The sequence below is a fragment of the Oncorhynchus nerka genome, linkage group LG10 (assembly GCF_034236695.1).
Source record: "Oncorhynchus nerka isolate Pitt River linkage group LG10, Oner_Uvic_2.0, whole genome shotgun sequence".
NCBI lineage: Eukaryota > Metazoa > Chordata > Actinopteri > Salmoniformes > Salmonidae > Oncorhynchus > Oncorhynchus nerka.
In genome coordinates this window covers 85,882,988-85,910,315 of record NC_088405.1, presented here as the reverse complement: position 1 = coordinate 85,910,315, position 27,328 = coordinate 85,882,988, and the positions used below count along the sequence as shown (strand labels likewise).

The following is a 27,328-nucleotide window of genomic DNA, read 5'->3' as shown; positions in this document are numbered from 1 at the left end:
GACTCAGTTTCCAAAACAGAAAACACTCTGTACCGTAAAGTGTTGTGTATTCACGCACAAACATTCACTGCAAACCGAAGAACAGTGTAGGCTCACTTGACTGTAGTCTCACTGTGGGAAGGTCTAGGCCAGCTAGGTACAGTAATAAGACTCTGATTCGGCTATATTAAACAACCTATTTTATATCTTGGCGCAGTTTACACTTCTAAAAATGGGTCATTCTAGTTGAGGAAGTTTTTAGATTCAGGCCAGGTTGGTTTAAGGTTGGGTGTTTTGGTCCCAGTCTGATAGTGTCTGAGGGAGTGCCAGTCAGTCAGTCACACAGATGTGGACAGTTAGTCGATGCTAGAGGCTGTAAATCATTAGTGTTATGGGTTATGTAGACAAAGGTCAGAGCAGAGAATGAAAAGAGGCTGACTTAGATTCCTGACTGCCATTGACTCATATTTATCCTAGAGATCAACAGTGTTGTGGGGAGGAGCTTACAAGTTTACAGGTTACAGCTGCAGCTTTACTCCGCTACAACACCCAGCCATAAGAGGAGGCCTTGGCTCAGCATGAGAGGCTATGAGGATAACACAGCCTTCCTGGGGGAGTGGGGACCCTTTCAACAGACTGTCTTCTTTCTGCTCTGTGCCAGCACCATTCCCAACGGATTCAGCGCCTTCTCCGTCATCTTTCTAGGGGACAGCCCCCCGCACCACTGTTTTGTCCCAGACTCGGGCAACCTGAGCGAGGCATGGAGGAAGGCCATCATTCCCATAGAGGTGGTGAACGGACAGGAGAAGGAGAGCAAGTGCAGCAGATACAGGCTGGATGTGGTCAGAAACCTGTCTGCTCTGGGCTACATCCCCGGCCTGGACGTCAACCTCACTGGGGTGGAGCAGGAGTACTGTGTGGATGGATGGAGCTACAGCAAAGATATATACCAGTCCACCATAGTCACTGAGGTGAGTATACAGACATTCTCTCTCTATAAGCTGCTCCTGAAAATGCCCAGGGCAGTTGGGGGCCGATTCTGACCCGAATGATGCGTGCTTAGATGCTATTCTGACCATGAACATAAAGGTATACTTTGGGATTTTGGCAATCAAGCCCTTTATCTACTTTCTCAGAGTCAGAAACCACATTTTTTCTCACAACCCTGTCCCTGGTTGCCACTACTCTTGCTTAGAAGAAGGTTATATTTTAACAAACCTAACACAATGGTAAATCTAAGCGCAGAATATAGGTTCAGGAGTGCGTCAGGAAAATTTGTGCTATTTTCATTATCACAATTATTTGGCACACTTGCTGGCATTCGTGCAAAAGGGATGGGATTTGATGAATAAACAACTTGTGGGTGTGTTGAGGATTGGCCCCTCAATGGCCAATCAGAACATGCTCTATGGAGAAATATGTAGTTGCTTCAGGTTGTGTATTTACAGTCTTATGTATTGCATTGGAATCAAGTACAATTCCAACGTTAGTCCATTTTAGTTTGTTAAATGGCTTACAGAAACAAAATAACAAAATGTAGACCTATCCCATCTTTGCTAAATACACTATATATACAAGAGTATGTGGACACCCCTTCAAATGAGTGGATTTGGCTATTTCAGCCACACCCGTTGCTGACAAGTGTATAAAATCGAGCACACAGCCATGCAATCTCCATAGACAAACATTGGCAGTAGAATGGCCTTACTGAAGAGCTCAGTGACTTTCAACGTGGTAACGTCATAGGATGCCACCTTTCCAACAACTCAGTTCATCAAATTTCTGCCCTGTTACAGCTGCCCTGGTCAACTGTAAGTGCTGTTATTGTGAAGTGGAAACAGCTAGGAGCATCAACGGCTCAGCCACAAAGTGGTAGGCCACACAAGCTCACAGAACGGGACCGCCGAATGCTGAAGCGCGTAGTACGTAAAAATCGTCTGTCCTCACTACTGAGTTCCAAACTGCCTATGGAAGCAAAGTCAGCACAAGAACTGTTCGTCGGGAACCTCATGAAATTGGTTTCCGTAGCCGAATAGCCGCACACAAGCCTGAGATCACCATGCGCAATGCCAAGCGTCGCCTGGAGTGGTATAAAGCTCTGGAGCAGTGGAAACGCGCTCACCGAAGTGATGAATCACGCTTCACCATCAGGCAGTCCAATGGACGAATCTGGGTTTGGCGGATGCCAGAAGAACGCTACCTGCCCCAATGCAAAGTGCCAACTAAAAGTTTGTTGGAGGAGGAATAATGGTCTGGGGCTGTTTTTCATGGTTCGGGCTAGGCCCCTTAGTTCCAGTGAAGGGAAATCTTACCGCCACAACATACAATGACATTCTAGACGAACTGTGTGACAACAGTTTGGGGAAGGCCCTTTCCTGTTTCAGCATGACAATGGTCCCTTGCACAAATAGAGGTCCATACAGAAAGGGTGTCGAGGATCAGTGTGGAAGTACATGACTGACCTTACACAGAGCCCGGTGTAATGTGCTCAATTTGGCTGGGCATCCAGCTAGCTCATGGAAGAGTTTTGGTGGTTCCAAACATCTTTGATTTAAGAATGATGGAGGCCACTGTGTTCTTTGGGACCTTCAATGCTGCAGAAAGTTTTTGGTACTAGGAAAAGTCAGACAAAACTTATAACCTCAATGTAAATATGGAGTCAACATACAAGTGTAAGTAAAACGAATGTAGATACGTTCGAAATTGTGCTACTAATGCACAAAAACGTCTTGTAAAAGTAATGATGTTTTTGTTTGATTAGCTTTTGGAAATTGTAGAAATAAAACATTTTCCTTTTTCAGAAGTAGCTAGGCAGGCTAATGTTAGTTAGCTAATTAATTTGCTAGCTATCAAACAGTAGGCGTATATTAATAATTATAAAGTTAATATAAGTAGACATGCAATCATAATTGACTGTAGAGTATATAATGCACCCACAAGCTTCCGGTGGCTGAAAAAACAATCATCGTGGGATGAACGAGTGACGGATTTCCGGGCAAGGGCGGTCCATTTAAAAATCATTCCTTCGTCCATCGCCCCTTACCCTGCAAGTGTATACTCGTCAGACATCATAATACTTTATTAGAAGTGTCCATTTAATTTGAGGGCTGAGGAGATAAGTGTTTGAAACACAGCCAAGGTCTCTGGAGTCTGATGCCCTGGCCAAATGGCAAAAACATTTTATTTTAGACACGTTCAAATTGTGAGATGGGCTTACACTTGGACATGCACAAATTACTATTAAGCTTGGTTGAATAATGATTTATAAATCCACTTAAAATGGTCATAAGACAAACTCTTTCCATCATGCAACATTGCAAGGGTTTCACAAACATTCCCACTTTTGGATGGGATGCAATGGTGAAATTATTTATTTATCCAAGGAATTAAGGCATCGTGTCTAGATCTGCGCAACAAGCTTGCAGAAGCTCGCTTCAGACGCTCGCAACAAACTTGCATCTTCCCAGAACCCTGTTCTCTTGGTAACGTTATCCGTTACCCAAGGGTATTACTTGAGACACACCCAGCATGTTAACGTTAGCTAGCCAGCTAGCTAGCTACTTGTGTCAACACACTATGAGTAACGTTAGTTCCTTTTCAATGTAGCTAACTAATTAGTGTTAGCAAACACTATTATTGCTAGCTGGATAATCCAACAACTAGCTAGGTAACATTAGCTAGCTAGGCCTAGCTAATGTCTATTTACCAACACAGACCGATGCTGGCACTAAGAACGCACTCAACCAACTCTATAAGGCCATAAGCAAACAAGAAAATGCTCATCCAGAAGCGGCGTTCCTAGTGGTCGTGGACGTTAATGCAGGCAAACTTAAGTCAGTTTTACCACATTTTTACCAGCATGTCACATGTGCAACCAGAGGGAAAAAAACTCGAGACCACCTTCACTCCACACACAGAGATGCATGCAAAGCTCTCCCCCGCCCTCCATTTGGAAAATCTGACCATAATTCTTTCCTCCTGATTCCTGCTTACAAGCAACAACTAAAGCAGGAAGCACCAGCTACTCGCTCAATACGGTAGTGGTCAGAAGGCGTGGATGCTAAGCTACAGGACAGTTTTGCTAGCACAGACTGGAATATGTTCCGGGATTCATCCAATAGCATTGAGGAATACACCACCTCAGTCATCGGCTTCATCAATAAGTACATCGACGACGTCGTCCCCACAGTGACCGTACGTACATATCCCAACCAGAAGCCATGGATTACAGGCAACATCCGCATCGAGCTAAAGGCTAGAGCTGCCGCTTTCAAGGAGCCGGACACTAATCCGGACGCCTATAAGAAATCCTTAGACGAACCATCAAACAAGCAAATCATCAATACAGGATTAAGATTTAATCCTACTGCATCGGCTCTGACACTCGGATGTGGCACGACTTGAAAACGATTACGGACTACAAAGGGAAACCCAGACGAGAGCTGCCTGGTGACGAGAGCTTACCAGACGACCTCAATGCCTTTTATGCTCGCTTCGAGGCAAGCAACACTGAAGCATGCACGACAGCACCAGCTGTTCTGGATGACTGTGTGGTAGCCGATGTGAGCAAGACCTTTAAACAGGTCGACATTCACAAAGTTGCGGGGCCAGATGGATTACCAGGACGTGTACTCAAAGCATGCTCGGACCAACTGACAAGTGTCTTCACTGACATTTTCAACCTCTCCCTGACTGAGTCTGTAATAGCCACATGTTTCAAGCAGACCACCATAGTCCCTGTGCAATCTCAATCGCACTCCACACTGTCCTTTCCCACCTGGACAAAAGGAACACCCATGTGAGAATGCTGTTAATTGACTACAGCTCAGCATTCAACACCATATTGCCCACAAAGCTCATCATTAGGCTAAGGACCCTGGGACTAAACACCTCCCTCTGTAACTGGATCCTGGACATCCTGACGGGCCGCCCCCAGGTGGTAAGGGTAGGCAACAACACATCTGCCACGCTGATCCTCAACACTGGGGCCCCTCAGGGGTGTGTACTTAGTCCACTCCTGTACTCCCTGTTCACCGACGACTGCTTGGCCAAACATGACTCCAAAACCATCATTAAGTTTGCTGACGAAACAACAGTGGTAGGCCTGATCACCGGCAACGATGAGACAGCCTATAGGGAGGAAGTCAGAGACCTGGCAGTGTAGTGCCAGGACAACAACCTCCCCCTTAATGTGAGCAAGACAAATGAGCTGATAGTAGACTACAGGAAAAAAGCGGGCCAAACAGGCCCCCATTAACATCAACAGGGCTGTAGTGGAGCAGGTCTAGAGTTTCAAGTTCCTTGGTGTCCACATCATCAATGATCTTTCATGATCCAAACACACAATGGCAGTCATGAAGAGGGCACGACAACACCTTTTACCCCCAAGCCATAAGACTCCTGAACAATTAATCAAGTGGCCACCGGACATTTACATTGACCCCCCCCATACATTTGTTTTGCACATTGCTGCTACTCGCTGTTTATTATCTGTGCATAGTCACTTCACCTTTTAGTCACTTTAGTTTATTTGGTAACATTTTCTTAACTCTTCTTGAACTGCACTGTTGGTTAAGGGTTTGAAAGTAACAATTTCACGGTAAGGTCTACTCTTGTTGTATTCGGCGCATGTGACAAATAAAGTTTGATTTGAACAATTTGTTTGTAGATATTTACACTTGGTAACGAGTAATAACTAATTATATAGAAATTGCTATAGGTTCTTTGTAACAACTAGCGACAACCTTGTATTTATGCAGATATTACAGATATGTACTCTGTGGTGTATTAGTGTGTATATTTTCTCACTTGGATATTGCTTTCAGCAGTTGACGATTTAGATTGTCAGAATGGGTAACATACTTTGTAGGTACACAATAATTACAAGTAAGTACACTTCAAGATACACTTCATTTTAACTAGCAAAATCCTGTGTAACACCTCGTAATTACATTGTACCTTTGCAGGTATTACATGTACTCTGTGGTGTACTAGTGTGTTTATTCTCCCACTTGGATGGCGCTTCCTGAATCCTTCAAATAAGGGCCAGGTTGTCAGGGTGGGTAATGTACAGATATTACAGATATGTACTCTGTGGTGTATTAGTGTGTATATTTTCTCACTTGGATATTGCTTTCAGCAGTTGACGATTTAGATTGTCAGAATGGGTAACATACTTTGTAGGTACACATTAATTACAAGTAAGTATCCCTCAAGATACACTTCATTTTAACTAGCTAAATACTGTGTAACATGTAGTAATTACATTGTACTTATGCAGATATTACATGTACTCTGTGTTGTACTTGAGGGTTTATCCTCTCACGTGGATGGTAACGAGGTTCAGGTTGTCATAAAGGGTAATGTACACATGAATTAGAAATGATTATTTAAATTATAATCTGGGATGACAGCGGTATGGTAGACCCCAGTCAGTGAGATTGACCTACTGTATATCTGATCTGTTTTTGTAAATTCAACCAAGCTAACCCAGATAGTTCACTTTTTGGGGGCAAGTGCTAGCAACAACATTGAGTAGAGATTTTGACTGTAATAAGGACCCATTAAAATGAAGTGTTACCGAAAGGGGTGAATTCCTAAGTGGGAATTGTCCCCTACGATTCTATTGGGATGTATCAAAGCTCTGCTCAAGTTACTGATATACAATATATTATGCTTTAAAAAATCAGGATGATCTCAGGTAAATTAGTGACTTTTACTACTCTAGTATCTCATTCTACTCACAGAATGATTGTCTATGTTCAAAACCATGTGACCATAACATCAGTGTGAGGTGTGAAGAGGTTCCTCAACAGACCAAAGTCAGTTAGGTCATCACATGACAAAGAGAAATGCAAGCCTGAGTAACAACACCTAGACAGACAACAAAAATAAAGTTGGATTGCCCCCCCCCCCCCCCCCCACTCCATAGAAGCCTTTAGTAGAACCAGAATTTCTGAACTTGATTTGTCTGATGGGAATTTTCTGTTGTATGTTGATGCACTGAAGTTTGCACCATCGACTGTTCGCCCAATATGTATAACAATCAATCATTTGTTCTCACTATTCCCTGAATGCTGTTGTGTTTCAGTTTGACTTAGTGTGCAATGACAAATGGAAGCAGCCATTCACTTCCTCTGTTCCCTTCTTGGGGTGCTGTGTGGCTCCTTCTTCTCTGGACAGCTCTCTGACCGGTACTCCACCTCATGATGATCACTAAACAGTAAGGACGCATCCCAAATGGAACACTTTTACCTTTATAGTGCACTATAGTTCATAGTGTACTAGTTCATAGTGCACTATAAAGGAATAAAGTGGGATGGGGTGCAGCCTAATCTTTGTTGATCTGTATGGATGGACTGACTAGACCTATTTGCAGCTTCATAAAATCCACAATAACATCTTTGGAATACTAACTCTTTGACTGAAGAAAGTCCCCTTTCTTCTGATCTCTAAGTCCCTTGTGTGTTTATAGGTTTGGGCGAAAGCCTGTCCTTTTTGTGACCATGGCAGTCCAGACACTCTTTACCTTTGTTCAAGTTTTTTCTCAGTCCTGGAAAATGTTCTCAGTCCTCTTCTTCATTGTGGGACTGGGGCAAATATCCAACTATATGGCAGCGTTTGTATTGGGTGAGTCATGCAAATCACAGGTTTAAGTGATGCCATTCTTACAATCTCGGGTGAAATATAGTAAAACTGTAATAAAGCCTCAAGTCTGGATTTCTTTGTTTATTTATTGCTTTATTCAGGCACAGAAATCTTGACGGCCACAGTGCGTGTCCTATACGTTACACTGGGGGTGTGTCTGTTCTTTGCCTTTGGCTACATGATGCTGCCTCTCCTGGCATTCTTCATCCGGGACTGGAGGTCGCTCCTTCTGGTTATGTCTGTGCCTGGCCTGGTATACATCCCCCTCTGGTGGTAGGTCATGGGTAACACATCTTCGACATCAACCAAAGGTCACAGGCAACAGTCTTCATTCATAAACGGTCACAAAATGCAGACAAATTTTTACATGAGAAATAAACTGTACATGAGAAAATACTTCTGAAATAGGCTATACTATGATCTTTCCTCATTCTTGGCTTATTTTAATCATGTTTATGAAACCTAGTGTATTGTTTTGAACATTTACTTTAAATTCATTGTGCAACAGGTTCATCCCAGAGTCTCCCAGATGGCTGCTCTCTCAGGGAAGAGTGGAGGAGGCTGAGGCCATACTGAGAGACGCTGCCAGGAGGAACAGAGTCACAGCACCAGAGGTCATCTTTGAGGAGTCAGAGGTATCTCCTTATTAAAATACTAAGCAGGTGCACCTGACTGACATCATAATCTCTATGAGATGGAATAAATGATTCATCTTGTGGCATATGCAGTCTGACTGAGTTAACATAGAATTCATCTCGGCAACGCAGATGAATGTGTGCTACTAACACTGATTTACAGGGTGAAGAGAAACCTAAACCAGAGGAACATCACAGTCCTCTGGACCTCCTGAAGACTAGCAACATTCGTAAAATCACCCTCATATTGGCTCTAGTGTGGTGAGCATCCATTAAAACTCACACGATCACACTGGGACCCTCCCGAAGTCTACTCTTTTGAACCCTATCTCGTGATCATGGCATGCCATTCAGACATATGTAAAGCATTATTTACAGGGAAGGTATACCTGCAGCGATCCACTTCTAACTGACTGGCCTATTGCCATGATCTTCAGTCTGTGAATATCTTTGACCACAGCCATAGTAGCCATGGTTACATCATGGTAGCATGATGTAACAGTAGAAGCTGTTCTTGGTTTCTCGCAGTCATAGACTGAATTGTACACCAACTTACAATAATACATGATAGTAACATGATTGTAACATGATGTATTTACTTTAGCCAACTAGCTCATCCCAGGACAGATGTTTGACAAAAGGGGGGTTGCATGTGGAAGTGCATATGTTGAGAGACACTTAACTACACAGGTCAATGTTTGACGAGGTTAACAGATAGTAACAATGTTAATGTGTGTCAACAGTTCCAAAGATCAGGTTGAAGGGGCAACTAAGAAACAAAAGAATGTTATCCAAAAAGTTATGCAAAACCTGGTTAACGAAGCATCCTTGACCATACCACTTCACTCTGCCTCTCCACAATACTATGTACTGTAGGCCTACAGTGGCTTTACCTGGCTGTCCTCACCTATTGTGAAAAGTCTCACTTCAGACGGCTGATATTTGCATTGTTTTCGTGTTCCATGCTTTCAATGTGCTATCCAGGTTCACCCTGAGTATGGGCTACTTCGCCATATCCCTGAACACATCCCGTCTCCATGGAGACCCCTACGTGAACTGTTTCATCTCTGCTGCCATCGAGGTGCCTGCTTACGTCATCAGCTGGCTCTTCTTGCGCTACCTACCCAGGAGGATATCTGCCTCCGCTAGCATGCTGCTAGGAGGGGGAGCTCTCTACTTCATCCAGCTGGTACCGCCAAGTAAGACTGTGTACCAAATGGCACCCTATTTCCCCATAGGGCCCTGGTCAAAAGGAGTGCCCTATAAAGGGAATAGGGTGTCATTTGGGATGCATACAGAAACTAGCCTGACTCGCAGTTCTTGGTCCCACAGTACAGTGTCATAACCATGAAAAAGATCACCAATAGTGCACAAATAACAAAAAGGCACACAAAAAAAAGATTTAGGCTTTGATTAACAATACCATATGTATCTCTCTGGCCCAGGTCTACCTAGCCTATCCATAGCCCTGGAGATGTTGGGTAAATTTGGCATGGCCATTGGTACTGCACTGATGTATGCCTACACTGGAGAGCTGTATCCCACAGTGATCAGGAACACTGCGCTAGGCTCCTGTGCCATGATCTCTCGGGTAGGCAGTATCATCGCTCCCTACATCATGACCTTGAGTGAGTGTTTATTTTCAATGCAACAATTGACCACACGATGGTGCTTAAAAGAGCCACATTCATATTCTGCTTTTCTGGCTATATATTATGTCAAGTCCCTTGCAATGTTTGAAATATATGAATAATTGTGTTCTCTCTCTCTTTCTTTCTCTCTGAAGGTACCTATTATAAGTATTTGCCATACATTTTACTGGGGAGTCTTCTTGTGCTGTCAGCTATGGCCATTCCTCTTTTACCAGAGAGCCATGGCCATCCTCTACCAGAGACCATTAAGCAGATGCACAAACAAAAGTGGTGAGCAATACGCATCACCTCATACTGTAGTTTAGTTTATTGGTCTTTCAGCATTATTACAGGTTATTTATGAAACAGTTGTAATTAAAAACACTGAATGACTCAGCTGATGTTGATTATGAGTGAAAACAATCCTTTAATAGTGTGTTAATCTTTCCTACAGGCTAAAGTGCCCATCTCTGAAGAGGATGAGAGACCACCTGAACAGCCCAATGATGAAGCCAAATGACACTAGATTGTAATTACTTTATAACTGCTTTGAAAATACACTAAAAGTATGTGGACACCGTTTCAAATGAGTGGATATGGCTATTTCAGCCACACCGGTTTCTGACACGTGTATACAACTGAGCACACATCCATGCACTCTCCATAGACAAACATTGGCAGTAGAATGGCCCTTACTGAAGTGCTCAATTACTTTCAACGTGGCACCGTCATAAGATACCACCTTTCCAACAAGTCAGTTCATCAAATTTCTGCCCTGCTCAACTGTAAGTGCTGTTATTGTGAAGTGGAAATGTCTAGGAGCAACAACGGCTCAGCCGCGAAGTGGTAAGCCACACAAGAAGTGTTTGTCGGGAGCTTAATGAAATGGGTTTCCATGGCCAACAGCTGCACACAAGCCTGAGATCACCATGTTTAATGCCAAGCGTCGCTGGAGTGGTGTAAAGGTCGCCGCCAGTGGACTCTGGCGCAGTGGAAACGCTTTCTCTGGAGTGATGAATCACGCTTCACCATCTGGCAGTCCGACAGACGAATCTGGGTTTGGCGGATGCCAAGAGAACGCTACCTACCCCAATGCATAGTGCCAACTGTAAAGTTTGGTGGAGGAGGAATAATGGTCTGGATCTGTTTTTCATGGTTTGGGCTAGGCCCCTTAGTTCCAGCGAAGGGAAATATTAACGCTAAAATGACATTCTAGACAATTCTGTGCTTCCAACTTTGTGTCAACAGTTTGTGGAAGGCCCTTTCCTGTTTCAGCATGACAATGTCCCTGTGCACAACGTGAGGTCCATACAGAAATGGTTTGTTGAGATTGGTGTTCACTGGCCTGCACAGAGACCTGACGTCAACCCCATCGAACACCTTTGAGATTAATTGGACTGCTGACTGCAACCATGGCCTAATCGCCCAACATCAGCGCCCGACCTCATTAATGCTCGTGGCTGAATGGAAGCCCTGCAGCAATGTTCCAACATCTAATGGAAAGCCTCCCCAGAAGAGTGGAGGCTGTTATACCAGCAAAGGGGGACCAACTCCCTATTAATGCCCATGATTTTGGAATGAGAGTTTCAATGAGCAAGTGTCCACATACTTTTGGCCATACAGTGTATTTTTATTTGGTGTTTTGTCCAGTGTAAATACACATAATTTTTCTTACATTTTGTATTGCATTGATCATGCCATATATTGTATAAGACAAGTGTTTATTGTTGGCTTTCATATGAATGTCTTCATAGAGTGTTAATAGAAACAATTTGACACTTTGCTTAACCTAGATGAAGGAAAAAGAGTCATTTTAAATTAAATGTAGGACATCTTTCGAGGAGAGGCTTTGATACCAAGAGCCTGCCAATGGAATTTTGAATTTGTTATTTGGTTATCAAAAAGCCAAGAAAACACTCCTGGCCTCCTGACACTGCATCACAGTGCTAGCTGTGCCACTAGAGATACTGGTTCAAGTCCAGGCTCTGTCGCAGCTGGCCACAACTGGGAGATCCATGGGGTGGTGCACAATTGGCCCATCTTCATGAGGGTTTGGCCGGCAGGGATGTTCTTGTCCCATCGCGCACTTGCGACTCCTGTGGCGGGCTGGGCGCAATGCACGCTGACACGATTGCCAGGTGTACGGTGTTTCCTCCGACACATTGGTGCAGCTGGCTTCCGGGTTAAGCGGGCATTGTATCAAGAAGCAGTTCGGCTTGGCTGGGTTGTGTTTCAGAGGACGCACGGCTCTCGACCTTCGCCTCTCCCGAGTACGTACAGGAGTTGCAGCGATGGGACAAGACTGTAACTACCAATTGGATACCACAACATTTTTTAAGACACTTACACCAATTCTCAATGTAAGAACAAAAACTCTGTTCAAACTCTAATACATACAGTACTAGTCAAATGTTTGGACACACCTACTCATTCAAGGGTTTTTCTTTATTTTTTACTATTTTCTACATATTTTGGTTACTACACGATTTCATATGTGTTCTTTCATAGTTTTGATGTTTTCACTATTCTACAATGTAGAAAATAGTGAAAATAAATAAAAACCCTTGAATGAGTAGATGTGTTCAACCTTTTGACTGGTACGTATATATTACAAATATATATTTGCTGTCTTTATGTTGATAAAAAAACAAAAACAAAAAAACATGAGCTGGCGCACACCCAGAACAATAGTTTGTGTGTAGGTGCTGACTAACGGCGAATAAACTATCAACTATCAAAATAAAATAAGTTGCACACTCCTCGTATAATCTTTATTTAATGGATATTTACCAACGTTTCAGCATCACTGTGCCTTCTTCAGGGTAATGTCATGAATACTTGAACCAGGTTATGTAGACAAACAGTGCAATTAGTGTAACCAATGACAATAGTGAGGGGTGTGTCATAATGGTTAAGTTAATTAAAATTAATGAAACTGTTAAAAAATAGTATATGGCATATTAAATATATTATGCTATTGTTATCATATAGAAACATAATGGAATATTGTACATCATATTAGCATCAACATACATTATTGTTTCATTCAATTTCACATAATCATTTTGTATATCATTTTTGTTACATGTAATCTGTTGGTTCAACCTTAATATATAAATGTTTATGTTGATAACATTTTTATGAGAAGCTGTGAAAGGGCTCATCTCTGCATTTGACTATGAATTCATTATTTTGTTAGGACATTTGTTGTTGTCCTCTAGCTCTGTGAGGTACAAAATCCTGGCAAGAGTCTATATAAAAATAAAACATGTGCAGTTATAAAATCAGCGAGTACAAATAAAGTACAGTTGAAGTTGGAAGTTTACAGACACTTAGGTTGGAGTCATTAAAACTTGTTTTTCAACCACTCCACATATTTCTTGTAAACAAACTATAGTTTTGGCAAGTTGGTTAGGACATCTACCTTCTACATGACACAAGTTATTTTTACAACAATTGTTTACAGATAGATTAATATCACAATTCCAGTGGGTCAGAAGTTTACATACGCTAAGTTGACTGTGCCTTTAAACAGCTTGGAAAATTCCAGAAAATGATGTCATGGCTTTAGAAGCTTCTGATAGTCTAATTGACATAATTTGAGTCAATTGGAGGTGTACCTGTGGATGTATTTCAAGGCCTACCTTCAAACTCAGTGCCTCTTTGCCTGACATCATGGAAAAATCCAAATAAATCAGCCAAGACCTCAGAACAAAAAAGAATTGTAGACTTCCACAAGTCTGGTTCATCCTTGGGAGCAATTTCCAAATGCCTGAAGGTACCTCGCTCATCTGTATAAACAATAGTATGCAAGTATAAACACCATGGGACCACACAGCTGTCATACCGCTCAGGAAGGAGATGCGTTCTGTCTCCTAGAAATGAACATACTTTGGTGCAAGAAGTGCAAATCAATCCCAGAACAAGAGCAAAGGACCTTGTGAAGTTGCTGGAGGAAACAGTAACAAAAGTATCTATATCCACAGTAAAATGAGTCCTATATCAACATAACCTGAAAGGCCGCTCAGCAAGGAAGACGCCACTGCTCCAAAACAGCCATAAAAAAGCCAGACTACGGTTTGCAAATGCACATGGGGACAAAGATTGTACTTTTTGGAGAAATGTCCTCTAGTCTGATGAAACAAAAATAGAACTGTTTGGCCATAATGACCATCGTTATGTTTGGAGGAAAAAGGGGGAGGCTTGCAAGCTGAAGAACACCATCCCAACCGTCAAGCACGGGGGTGGCAGCATCAAGCACACTTCCAAAGTTGTGGAAAAATGGCTTAAGGACAACAAAGTCAAGGTATTGGAGTAGCCATCACAACGCCCTGACTTCAATCCTATAGAACATTTGTGGGCATAACTGAAAAAGTGTGTGCGAGCAAGATGGCCTACAAACCTGACTCAGTTACACCAGCTCTGTCAGGAGGAATGGGCCAAAATTAAATTCTTATCGTGGGAAGCTTGTGGAAGGCTACCCAAAACGTTTGAGCCAAGTTAAACAATTTAAAAGGCAATGCTACCAAATACTAACTGAGTGTATATAAACTTCTGTCCCACTGGGAATGTGATGAAAGAAGTAAAAGCTGAAATAAATCATTCTCGCTACTATTATTCTGACATTTCACATTCTTAAAATAAAGTGGTGATCCTAACTGGCCTAAGACAGGGACGTTTCACGAGGATTAAAAGTCAGGAATTGTGGAAAAACTGAGTTTAAATGTATTTGGCTAAGGTGTATGTAAACTTCCGACTTCAACTTTAAGTACAAAATATGCAAAACAATACTGATACTTCATACATATAAAATGCATAGGAAAAGTTCTTTATAAGCATCTTGGTTAGTTACACAATGTGGTAGGTAATACAAGTACATGTTGAAAGAACAACTGAGGTGTCCAGTAGCTGTCACAAAGTATCGGACACATCTTCCTCTCCTGTAGATTGGCTCAGTTTATACACTGATCTCTTTTTCCATCTAAAGGGATAGGCAAAAAATAGGCCATTGACATATCAGACATTTATCATCATCTCAGAAACATAATCTCTGCAAGTGTGTGATTCTGGTTTCAAGAAAGCTTCAAAGAATGGTTGGTTATTGATAAACTAAGTTGATAAAAATGCTTTTCACATTCTTAAAGTTTTGGGTTCAAACTTCTTGAATATAAACTGTTAAATAGCAAACATGAAATGTTTCCACCTGTACAATTGTAGAGCTCATGTATTATAACTCCAGTGCCCCGTGCCTTTTTGACCAGCTGGGTTGTGTCCCTAGAAACCAACAAACTGAAAACGGACCAAAACATCCTGAACTTGTCAATTAAGACTCTTGTTTTCCATTGCAAAAGGGTTTGCTACGGTGTGCACTAAGGAATATGACCCTGTTGTCCCTGTGGCACTGTTACACTACCCTGCCAGCAGAGAGCATCACACATACAGCAGCCTTGGTATTATATGGCCTTACCCTGGGAAGGTCTGCATGTGAGGGATGGTGTCTGGAAGAGGCATACGATGGCTCTCAGGCAGCAGGAGGCTAAGCAACCCAGACAGAGCTGTAAGACTCCCCATTAGAATGTATGGCAGCGACTTGGAACAGCCTCCTGTGTCAAAGACAGCAGCAATACATGAGAGAGTGGAAAACATTGTTTTCAATTAGATCAGCTCAAAACAATGCTATGAACAAAAGGTGAAGAGACAAGAGTGTTTTATGCTCTGCTTCTGCCTGCATGTCTGGCAGAGGAGGTTGGTGGGAGGAGCTATAGGAGGGTGTGCTCATTGTAATGGCTGAAATTGAATAAATATAACGGTATCAAACAGATCAAACATATGGAAACAACATGTTTGACTCCGTTACATTAACTGCATTCCAGCCATTACAATGAGCTCGTCCTCCTATAGCTCCCCCCACCAGCCTCCTTTGATGTCTGGATGCATAAATCACCTGGTTTGACTGCATTTAACAAGTTTGACCAGGACTGGATACAGTAAAGAGTAAATGTAAGAAGGTAAGAGGAAGCCCCAGTTGCCAGAGAGAGAGGGGGATGGAAGGGTTCCAAACTCATACAGACTGGGCAGGATAGGAAGTGGCAGAGGGGACAGAGCCATTACACACATCTGACTAATGAGGGAGAGGGAGAGGAATGTGTGTCTACCCAACAGACAGAGAGGACAGGGGAGAGAGGGAGGGGAATGTGTGTCTACCCAACAGACAGAGAGGACAGAGGAGAGAGGGAGGGGAATGTGTGTCTGCCCAACAGACAGAGAGGACAGAGGAGAGAGGGAGGGGAATGTGTGTCTACCCAACAGACAGAGAGGACAGAGGAGAGAGGGAGGGGAATGTGTGTCTACCCAACAGACAGAGAGGACAGAGGAGAGAGGGAGGGGAATGTGTGTCTACCCAACAGACAGAGAGGACAGAGGAGAGAGGGAGGGGAATGTGTGTCTACCCAACAGACAGAGAGGACAGAGGAGAGAGGGAGGGGAATGTGTGTCTACCCAACAGACAGAGAGGACAGAGGAGAGAGGGGAGAGGAATGTGTGTCTGCCCAACAGACAGAGAGGACAGAGGAGAGAGGGAGGGGAATGTGTGTCTACCCAACAGACAGAGGACAGAGGAGAGAGGGAGAGGAATGTGTGTCTACCCAACAGACAGAGAGGACAGAGGAGAGAGGGAGGGGAATGTGTGTCTACCCAACATACAGAGAGGACAGAGGAGAGAGGGAGGGGAATGTGTGTCTACCCAACAGACAGAGAGGACAGAGGAGAGAGGGAGGGGAATGTGTGTCTGCCCAACAGACAGAGAGGACAGAGGAGAGAGGGAGGGGAATGTGTGTCTGCCCAACAGACAGAGAGGACAGAGGAGAGAGGGAGAGGAATGTGTGTCTACCCAACAGACAGAGAGGACAGAGGAGAGAGGGAGGGGAATGTGTGTCTACCCAACAGACAGAGAGGACAGAGGAGAGAGGGAGGGGAATGTGTGTCTGCCCAACAGACAGAGAGGACAGAGGAGAGAGGGAGGGGAATGTGTGTCTACCCAACAGACAGAGAGGACAGAGGAGAGAGGGAGGGGAAAGTGTGTCTACCCAACAGACAGAGAGGACAGAGGAGAGAGGGAGGGGAATGTGTGTCTACCCAACAGACAGAGAGGACAGAGGAGAGAGGGAGGGGAATGTGTGTCTGCCCAACAGACAGAGAGGACAGAGGAGAGAGGGAGAGGAATGTGTGTCTACCCAACAGACAGAGAGGACAGAGGAGAGAGGGAGGGGAATGTGTGTCTACCCAACAGACAGAGAGGACAGAGGAGAGAGGGAGGGGAATGTGTGTCTACCCAACAGACAGAGAGGACAGAGGAGAGAGGGAGGGGAATGTGTGTCTACCCAACAGACAGAGAGGACAGAGGAGAGAGGGAGGGGAATGTGTGTCTACCCAACAGACAGAGAGGACAGAGGAGAGAGGGAGGGGAATGTGTGTCTACCCAACAGACAGAGAGGACAGAGGAGAGAGGGAGGGGAATGTGTGTCTACCCAACAGACAGAGAGGACAGAGGAGAGAGGGAGAGGAATGTGTGTCTGCCCAACAGACAGAGAGGACAGAGGAGAGAGGGAGGGGAATGTGTGTCTACCCAACAGACAGAGGACAGAGGAGAGAGGGAGAGGAATGTGTGTCTACCCAACAGACAGAGAGGACAGAGGAGAGAGGGAGGGGAATGTGTGTCTACCCAACATACAGAGAGGACAGAGGAGAGAGGGAGGGGAATGTGTGTCTACCCAACAGACAGAGAGGACAGAGGAGAGAGGGAGGGGAATGTGTGTCTGCCCAACAGACAGAGAGGACAGAGGAGAGAGGGAGGGAATGTGTGTCTGCCCAACAGACAGAGAGGACAGAGGAGAGAGGGAGAGGAATGTGTGTCTACCCAACAGACAGAGAGGACAGAGGAGAGAGGGAGGGGAATGTGTGTCTACCCAACAGACAGAGAGGACAGAGGAGAGAGGGAGGGGAATGTGTGTCTGCCCAACAGACAGAGAGGACAGAGGAGAGAGGGAGGGGAATGTGTGTCTACCCAACAGACAGAGAGGACAGAGGAGAGAGGGAGGGGAAAGTGTGTCTACCCAACAGACAGAGAGGACAGAGGAGAGAGGGAGGGGAATGTGTGTCTACCCAACAGACAGAGAGGACAGAGGAGAGAGGGAGGGGAATGTGTGTCTGCCCAACAGACAGAGAGGACAGAGGAGAGAGGGAGAGGAATGTGTGTCTACCCAACAGACAGAGAGGACAGAGGAGAGAGGGAGGGGAATGTGTGTCTACCCAACAGACAGAGAGGACAGAGGAGAGAGGGAGGGGAATGTGTGTCTACCCAACAGACAGAGAGGACAGAGGAGAGAGGGAGGGGAATGTGTGTCTACCCAACAGACAGAGAGGACAGAGGAGAGAGGGAGGGGAATGTGTGTCTACCCAACAGACAGAGAGGACAGAGGAGAGAGGGAGGGGAATGTGTGTCTACCCAACAGACAGAGAGGACAGAGGAGAGAGGGAGGGGAATGTGTGTCTACCCAACAGACAGAGAGGAGAGGAGTTGATAGGATATAACTATATTTTTTACTACTAAATGTTTTGTATTTATTGAGAAACTATATGGTAACAAGCAATACTTGCAGTTCGTTATTCATTTTCCTATTTATCGAGAAACTACACGGTAACAAGCAGTACGGAAAAATCAATTTGTTTAAGTGGTGGGGATTATGTACACTTGCTCTTAAACTCGCTGTTGTTCATTACACAAGACTCAACACCATAGTTCATTTCTAGTTACTGTATGTAATTACACATTTTTCCATGTAGTTTCTGAGAAAATACAAAGTAAAAAGTACTAAACTTCACATCCTAAACTTCCGCATGACAGTGATAGGCTGAACAATAACAAAGAGACAAAGGGGTGATATTACTGCTCTGCAGTGCTTCCATGTGCACATCTGTCTTTCCTTCAGCTTCGCTTTGAGTCCTACCCACCCAGATAGATGAAGTATGGGGCAGAGATGCTCCCCACTCTGGAGGCCATGGAACAGGCCCCTATGGCTGTGTTCCTCACGACAGTGGGGTAGAGCTCAGCCGTGTAGGCGTACACGATGGAAAAAGCTGCAGTCACACCAAACTTCCCCAGCATCTCTAGTGCAGTGGACACAGAGCTCAGATCTGCCATGGACACAGCAATGGAGGGCCAATGAAGGTCATGTCATAGATTCTTATAGAAGGGTGCATTTCTTATTGTAATATACTATTCTATACCTGAAATCTTGTCACCATTCTATGTCATCAATTGTCCGGTTTCAAACTCAATATTGTTGATTCAATCTGATTTTAATCTGCATGTCTATTTCTCTCTGTTATTAAGGGTGATGTGATAACAGAATGCCTTTATGAATACCTCTATCTTTGTTTGAGTCTTACTTGGTGGTATGAGGTTTATGCAGAGCAGCACCACCCCACCCAGAAACAGAGTGGAGAAGAGACACAGGCGCCGGGGGCAGCAGCGGACCATGAGCCAGGCCATGGTATAGGCAGGGACCTCAATGGCAGCAGACAGGAAACAGTTCAGATAGGAGCTCCCTGCCAGGTTGGACGTGTTCAGTGACAAGGCAAAGTACCCGATGGACAGAATGGTCCTGAAGAGACAAACATGGGTTGCATCCATCATTGTTTGCATCCCACCTAATTCCCTATACAGTGCACTACCCTTGACCAGGGCCTGTAGACATGGCCTTTTGAAGTGACAATCAACATACATTACTGTACCATGCTGGTGCAGGGAATGGAACCCTCTGTCATAATGGTGCAGGGAATGAAACCTCTGTCATAACGGTGCAGGGAATGAAACCCTCTGTCATAACCGTGCAGGGAATGAAACCCTCTGTCATAACGGTGCAGGGAATGAAACCTCTGTCATAACGGTGCAGGGAATGAAACCCTCTGTCATAACGGTGCAGGGAATGAAACCCTCTGTCATAACGGTGCAGGGAATGAAACCTCTGTCATAACGGTGCAGGGAATGAAACCTCTGTCATAACGGTGCAGGGAATGAAACCCTCTGTCATAACGGTGCAGGGAATGAAACCCTCTGTCATAACGGTGCAGGGAATGAAACCTCTATCATAACGGTGCAGGGAATGAAACCCTCTGTCATAACGGTGCAGGGAATGAAACCCTCTGTCATAACGGTGCAGGGAATGAAACCTCTGTCATAACGGTGCAGGGAATGAAACCCTCTGTCATAACGGTGCAGGGAATGAAACCTCTGTCATAACGGTGCAGGGAATGAAACCCTCTGTCATAACGGTGCAGGGAATGAAACCCTCTGTCATAACGGTGCAGGGAATGAAACCCTCTGTCATAACGGTGCAGGGAATGAAACCCTCTGTCATAGCGGTGCAGGGAATGAAACCTCTGTCATAACGGTGCAGGGAATGAAACCTCTGTCATAACGGTGCAGGGAATGAAACCTCTGTCATAATGGTGCAGGGAATGAAACCTCTGTCATAACGGTGCAGGGAATGAAACCTCTGTCATAACGGTGCAGGGAATGAAACCCTCTGTCATAACGGTGCAGGGAATGAAACCTCTGTCATAACGGTGCAGGGAATGAAACCCTCTGTCATAACGGTGCAGGGAATGAAACCCTCTGTCATAACGGTGCAGGGAATGAAACCCTCTGTCATAATGGTGCAGGGAATGAAACCTCTGTCATAACGGTGCAGGGAATGAAACCCTCTGTCATAACCGTGCAGGGAATGAAACCCTCTGTCATAACGGTGCAGGGAATGAAACCTCTGTCATAACGGTGCAGGGAATGAAACCCTCTGTCATAATGGTGCAGGGAATGAAACCTCTGTCATAACGGTGCAGGGAATGAAACCCTCTGTCATAACGGTGCAGGGAATGAAACCCTCTGTCATAACGGTGCAGGGAATGAAACCCTCTGTCATAACGGTGCAGGGAATGAAACCCTCTGTCATAACGGTGCAGGGAATGAAACCTCTGTCATAACGGTGCAGGGAATGAAACCCTCTGTCATAACGGTGCAGGGAATGAAACCTCTGTCATAACGGTGCAGGGAATGAAACCCTCTGTCATAACGGTGCAGGGAATGAAACCCTCTGTCATAATGGTGCAGGGAATGAAACCTCTGTCATAACGGTGCAGGGAATGAAACCTCTGTCATAACGGTGCAGGGAATGAAACCCTCTGTCATAACGGTGCAGGGAATGAAACCTCTGTCATAACGGTGCAGGGAATGAAACCCTCTGTCATAATGGTGCAGGGAATGAAACCTCTGTCATAACGGTGCAGGGAATGAAACCCTCTGTCATAACGGTGCAGGGAATGAAACCCTCTGTCATAACGGTGCAGGGAATGAAACCCTCTGTCATAACCGTGCAGGGAATGAAACCTCTGTCATAACGGTGCAGGGAATGAAACCCTCTGTCATAACGGTGCAGGGAATGAAACCCTCTGTCATAACGGTGCAGGGAATGAAACCCTCTGTCATAACGGTGCAGGGAATGAAACCCTCTGTCATAGCGGTGCAGGGCATGAAACCCTCTGTCATAACGGTGCAGGGAAGGAAAGCAACAATTCAAGCGCCATTACTTAGCTCCTCATACAAGAAGTCAGACTGTAAAAGGCATTTAGTCGACCGAAACATCAACCAAATAAATGACCCCTAGGTGTGTGGGAACCCCTAGATAACATAATCTGTGTGGGAACCCCTAGATAACATTATCTGTGTGGGAGTAATTCTTGTATGAGGTTGGAAACCAAGATGAGGATAAAAAAGTCAGTTATGTAATGTGTTTTGTTTGTTTGTTATTGGCGATGCAGGGTGTCAGGGGAATGGACAAGACTCACCAGACCAGCCACAGCGTGATGGACACCCAACGGATGTTGCTGGACCTCACCAGATCGCAGATGTTGTGGGCCACCAACTTCCCAGCCTTGGGCTCTAACTGCAGTACAGTAAAGCACACTTGTCACAACAGGCATGCTTGATTAAACTTGTGCAATGGGTTGACCTACAGGCCCAGCCATGAGTTTCAAAGGACAGTTATACAATTTATGTGACAGCATGCCACATTGAGAAGTGAAGGAGATATTTTATTTACCTTTATTTAACTAGGCAAGTCAGTTAAGAACAAATTCTTATTTTCAATGATGGCCTAGGAACAGTGGGTTAACTGCCTGTTCAGGGGCAGAAAGACAGATTTGTACCTTGTCAGCTCGGGGATTTGAATTTGCAACCTTCCGGTTACTAGTCCAATGCTCTAACCACTAGGCTACCCTGCCGCCCCAGATAAGATAAGCAAATACACATAACACAAATTAGCCTGGAGGTAATTTTACAGGTCATGTACACCACAGCAGGTCAAACACACTGGATTGTAATTCATTAATAATCTTAGAGTAGGAGTGCTGATCTAGGATCAGGTCGCCGTGTCCATTAAATATCCTAGATCAGTACCTGTACTCTGAGATGCTTTAAGAATAAAGGCCAGGGTGACAAGGTACAAATCTGTCGTTCTGCCCCTGAGCAAGGCAGTTAACCCACTGTTCCCCGATGACGTGGATGTCGATTAACGCAGCCCCCTGCACCTCTCTGATTCAGAGGGGTTGGGTTAAATACAGAAGACACATTTCAGTTGAATGCATTCAGTTGTGCAATTGACTAGGTATCCCCCCTTTCCTTTCGTTTGTCTTACAACTTTGTCTTACAACTCCCTGGAGGAAAGTACTAGCTACCTGTAGGCCTGCAATGCAATGCATGATACCTCCAGAAAAGGTTAGAAACTCAGAAATAAAAGGGTGAGAAGTGTTGACTGGACTATTCAAGTTCACAGTGAGAAGCCTTGACTGGACTATTTGAGTTCACAGTGAGAAGCCTTGACTGGACTAGTTGAGTTCACAGTGAGAAGCCTTGACTGGACTATTCAAGTTCACAGTGATAAGCCTTGACTGGACTATTTGAGTTCACAGTGAGAAGCCTTGACTGGACTAGTTGAGTTCACAGTGAGAAGCCTTGACTGGACTAGTTGAGTTCACAGTGAGAAGCCTTGACTGGACTATTTGAGTTCACAGTGAGAAGCCTTGACTGGACTATTTGAGTTCACAGTGAGAAGCCTTGACTGGACTATTTGAATTCACAGTGAGAAGCCTTGACTGGACTATTCAAGTTCAAAGTGAGAAGCCTTGACTGGACTATTTGAGTTCACAGTGAGAAGCCTTGACTGGACTATTTGAGTTCACAGTGAGAAGCCTTGACTGTACTAGTCGAGTTCACAGTGAGAAGCCTTGACTGGACTATTTGAGTTCACAGTGAGAAGCCTTGACTGTACTAGTCGAGTTCACAGTGAGATTAGTAAACAGCCAGACAGACATTCCAAACACCATGGGGTTCTTTTATTTTTTTGTTCTTATCAGTAGGCTGCTAATAATCATAAATCACACAAATGGAGAGAGATGAATGAACAAGTAGCGGAACAATTCCAATGACATAAGAGTGTTTTCAAACTTGACCAGGTCCATAGGCTGTCATTGTGGCGGTTTATGTGAGTTCACATGTAAGTGTTCTGAAGTGACCTGTAAAGTTTAGTGTTTGAAGTCCTGTTTGATCATTTAATTACTTGTTTTTACCTCCACAGGACGCTGAAAAACTCAAGATTGTAAGAATTAAAGCTAAAGGGGAAAAACCACAAAAGAATACCAGTGAAATAGAAGCTAGACAAACATCTTTGGAGTAATGCAAACAAACAACTTGTCCAAAACCAAAATTACTTTTGTGTGACTGAGAGGATTCTATGTGATCAATATGGTAAGAATTCCACATAATCTAGAGAGCATGGCTATAGCCTTATTGTTATTACCTTCACAATATTGTCAGAGCTGCAGTATGTGCATAACGGTAAAAGCTAAAGGTTGATCTGGGATTGGGAGTGAAGAAATCACCTGTACAGGCCGAAAGATGACCTCTGGTGCTGTGACTCTGTTCCTCCTGGCAGCATCTCTCAGTATGGCCTCAGCCTCCTCCACTCTTCCCTGAGAGAGCAGCCATCTGGGAGACTCTGGGATGAACCTGCAACATCACAAAAAATAACCAGGTTCATATCAAAGCTAGCCTGGTCCCAGATCTGTTTCTGCTCTTGCAAACTCCCTTGCCGTTACTATCAAGCCAAAATCAATTGGCATGACAATGAGTGACATGGAGTTAGGATGATAGCACAGACAGACTGGCACTCATGCTATATCAAAGTCAAGTAATTGAATGGGCTTTAGTGAAGGATTGAATACCCTGCATACAGTATATTACACACACCTACCACCAAAAAGGGACATAAAGGAAGCCTGGGAGGGTGAGGGCTAGCATCAGCATCCTCCAGTCTCTGATGAAGAAGGCCACTGCTGGAAGGAGCGTGTAGCCAATGGTGTAGAACATACAAACTCCAAGAGTGGAGTAGATTATCCGTTTGGATGGAGATAAAATTTCAGTTCCTGTAGATGAGAAGAATTTCTAAATGTATGAGAAGTTAAATGGTGCATCGGGCTTAAAGAAAACATTGTGCACATCAACACCAGTAACAACTGTGTAATGATGACATTGGATAAAATCATGAATGAATGATCAAGATAAATAAAGATACCTAGCACAAATGCAGCCACATAATTAGAGATTTGCCCCATCCCGACAACAAAGAATAAGGCACAGAATACAACCCAGGTTGGAGAGAAGACCTGGATAAATGTGAACACAGTCTGAACTCCCATGGTGCCAAAGAGAACATTTTTCCTCCCAAACCTGAGAGAAATAAAAGTTAGGTTGAAATCATCCACATGCAGATTATGAGTAGGCTATTCCTAAACATCTTCAATCAGGTGAAGAATTCTAAATGATCCTCGAATAAAGTAAGGATATAAAATGTTTTTATGGGACACTGTGTAACAGTTTTCTGTGCTTACTGCTAAAACTAATCTCTAAGGAAATGATGAAAAACAGACGACAGCAAAGCTAAACATGTGACATAGGGTTTGTTCCAAATGGCACCCTTTTCCCTAGATGGTGTACTCTTATTGAACAGAGACCTATTGGACCTGGTCAAAATAGTGCACACTATGTAGGGAAAAGTGTGCCACTTGGGACTCACCCAGGCCATCCATTACCTGTCAGAGAGCTGGCCAGAGAGGAAGGAGCCAGTGAGGACACCACAGAAGAACACAGAAGAAGTCAATGGGTTCTTCCACTTATCAGCACACACCAGGTCCCACTACACTCATACAAACAATCACACACACACACACACAACACACACACACACACCACACACACACACACAAAAGAGAGAGAGAGAGAGAACGCATTAAGGGATAATGAATGAATGAATGATGGGCAAAATAATTGGACATACAGTGGACATAGTAGTTGGGCAATATGAACAATCATTGGGCTAAATCGTAAAAAATAACATATAGGTGAGAAGTTTGGGAAGATCAGGTGAATAGATTTAGTTTAAAAAACAAGTAATTTGTCGTTATGGGTTATTGGTAGGTTGTACAATTACGTTCTTCATCTAGGCCTACTGTGGACCACATGGAGGATGCCTGTTCATCTGAGATCAATAGCCTTTTGTGAAGGCAAACATTTCAGAACGTGAGCTCATCGTATAGCCTACGCAATATGCAGTTGGAACCCGTATGGTGAATAGCCGACTTTCCCAAACGTTGATGATGGAATATGCTAACAACTGTGCAGTGATGCATAAATTAATACTTTGACAAGTACTTCATTAATTTGCCACGGAATAGCTACAAAATTACAGCGAAAGCAACGCAACACTGTTTCACTCGCTGCAACAACATTTTACTCCCACAAAAATGTGTCACAGTATAGCTATAAAGTGAGTGGAAGCAATGCAACACTGTTTCACTCGCTGCAACAATGTTTGACTCACATTTAAAAAAACATCGTATCCAGACGGATAACCGAAATAAAACAAAAACCCCACCCGTTTTAACCGTCGCATCTCATCATACCTCGGACACAATAGTGGAGATGTACGTCCCCCGATCGTATTCCCAGCCATCCAAACAGGTCTCGTGTTGTATTTCAGAAACGTTGACATCGATCCCTGGGACATAACCTCTTTCTGAGAAACTCTGTATGACATCGAGTTTGTATCTGGCGCATTTACTGAGCACAACAGTCCCGCTTTCCTCCTCCAAAGGAATACTGTGATTTCTCCATTCGCCAGTAATGTTCGCATTTGCGGGTATGAGGCAATGGTGGGATGGTGTATCACCGATGAACACAATAGACATACCTGTAAAGCCGTTAGGGATGATACTCAAACATAAGAGAAAGAACACCATCTGTTGGAACGGTCCCCATTCCCCAAGAAAGGCAGTGTTATCCTCATAGCCATTCTCAGTCATTATAAAGATTGGAAGTGGGTTATTAGTGCGGCCCAGTGGAGAGAACAGTTTGTCCTTTATAGGGGGAGTAATTTGGGGTTGGAGTACCTCACATGTGAACTCCAACGTCAAAAGAGTGACATATGACCCTGTTATTTCTCAAGGCTCACTTGTTCTCTCACCCTGATATTTAGCTGTTGGCTTCATTTTGCATCAGCTAAATCCATCATCTTTAAGAGGGTAGGTAAATCTAGAACACTCACAGAGTCTAATAATACAGGCAAATGTGTATTTACACATAATGCATTTTCACAGAGCTATCATTGCATTCATAACACGAAATAGTTATGATAAGACCTCCCCAGGTTGTGAAAGTAAATGGCATTCTGTTGGAGACTGTAAGAGCTGTTGTATGGTGTATTTCGAACCTAATCTGAGTACAATGACAGATTAAAGGGAAATGCTTGTTTTATGCTTGGCTAATATATCCAGCATGCTGCTCCAAAGAACTGTTGGTGACTGAAGTGATGCGTTCACCTTTTCCTATGCATTTATTTGAGTGGTATCAATTTTTTTTTTTAGATGTGTTAAATTCAAATGTTCTCCTCTCTCATTACCAAGCACACTGACAGAAGAATGAGAGATTACACTGAAGTCATTGCTTTCCTGGGGCAAAATAGACTTCTGGAGGGTTTTCTTCCTTCTGAACAGTTGACCACTGTCTGTGTTTAGGATGACCATGTGGTCAGCATGATATCTCACCCGGAATCATTAAAGAGGTGCAGAGAGTTCCTAATGCCTCCTCGACATTGTACTTTGAGTTTCTGGTTGGTTCCCTGGTCCCAGGCCAGCTGTCTGACAGTTATATATACGGCATTAAGTCTGTTACGCACAGTAATTTCAGATCAAATTCATGATTAGATTACACTGCTCAAGGGTAGATCATATAATATTTAAAATAACCTTAATTATCTATTGTACTGTGTC

At 44.0% G+C, this 27,328-nt stretch overlaps 1 protein-coding gene and 1 pseudogene across 2 annotated transcripts; one reads left to right on the top strand and one right to left on the bottom strand.

The window, feature by feature from the left end:
* On the top strand, positions 1-13,227 carry LOC115136196 (organic cation/carnitine transporter 2-like; annotated as a pseudogene).
* slc22a21 (solute carrier family 22 member 21) lies at positions 12,653-26,423 on the bottom strand. 2 transcript variants are annotated; one of them, XM_029671744.2, is made up of 10 exons: positions 25,964-26,423; positions 25,094-25,197; positions 24,577-24,731; positions 24,256-24,427; positions 23,885-24,011; positions 21,794-21,891; positions 19,340-19,554; positions 18,902-19,084; positions 15,360-15,495; positions 12,653-14,873 (listed from the first exon to the last, which is right to left on the bottom strand). In XM_029671744.2, the coding sequence occupies exons 1-10, from the start codon at positions 26,360-26,362 to the stop codon at positions 14,804-14,806; spliced, it is 1,659 nt and encodes a 552-aa protein (XP_029527604.2). In that variant the 5' UTR covers positions 26,363-26,423; the 3' UTR covers positions 12,653-14,803. The 2 variants fall into 2 exon arrangements, with proteins under 2 accessions (XP_029527604.2, XP_029527605.2); XM_029671745.2 differs by having other exon boundaries at positions 18,902-19,057; positions 25,964-26,417.
* Between the last annotated feature and the right edge of the window lie 905 nt (positions 26,424-27,328).

Bases quoted from the DNA above. Each gene is read 5' to 3' on its own strand.
- slc22a21 (XM_029671744.2), bottom strand. From the start codon at position 26,362: ATGACTGAGAATGGCTATGAGGATAACACTGCCTTTCTTGGGGAATGG. The intron at 24,428-24,576 runs GTATCTTTATTT...TCTCATCTACAG, and splicing joins TGTGGCTGCATTTGTGCTAG to GAACTGAAATTTTATCTCCA. The intron at 19,555-21,793 runs GTGAGTCTTGTC...TTGTCTCTTCAG, and splicing joins ATCACGCTGTGGCTGGTCTG to GACCATTCTGTCCATCGGGT.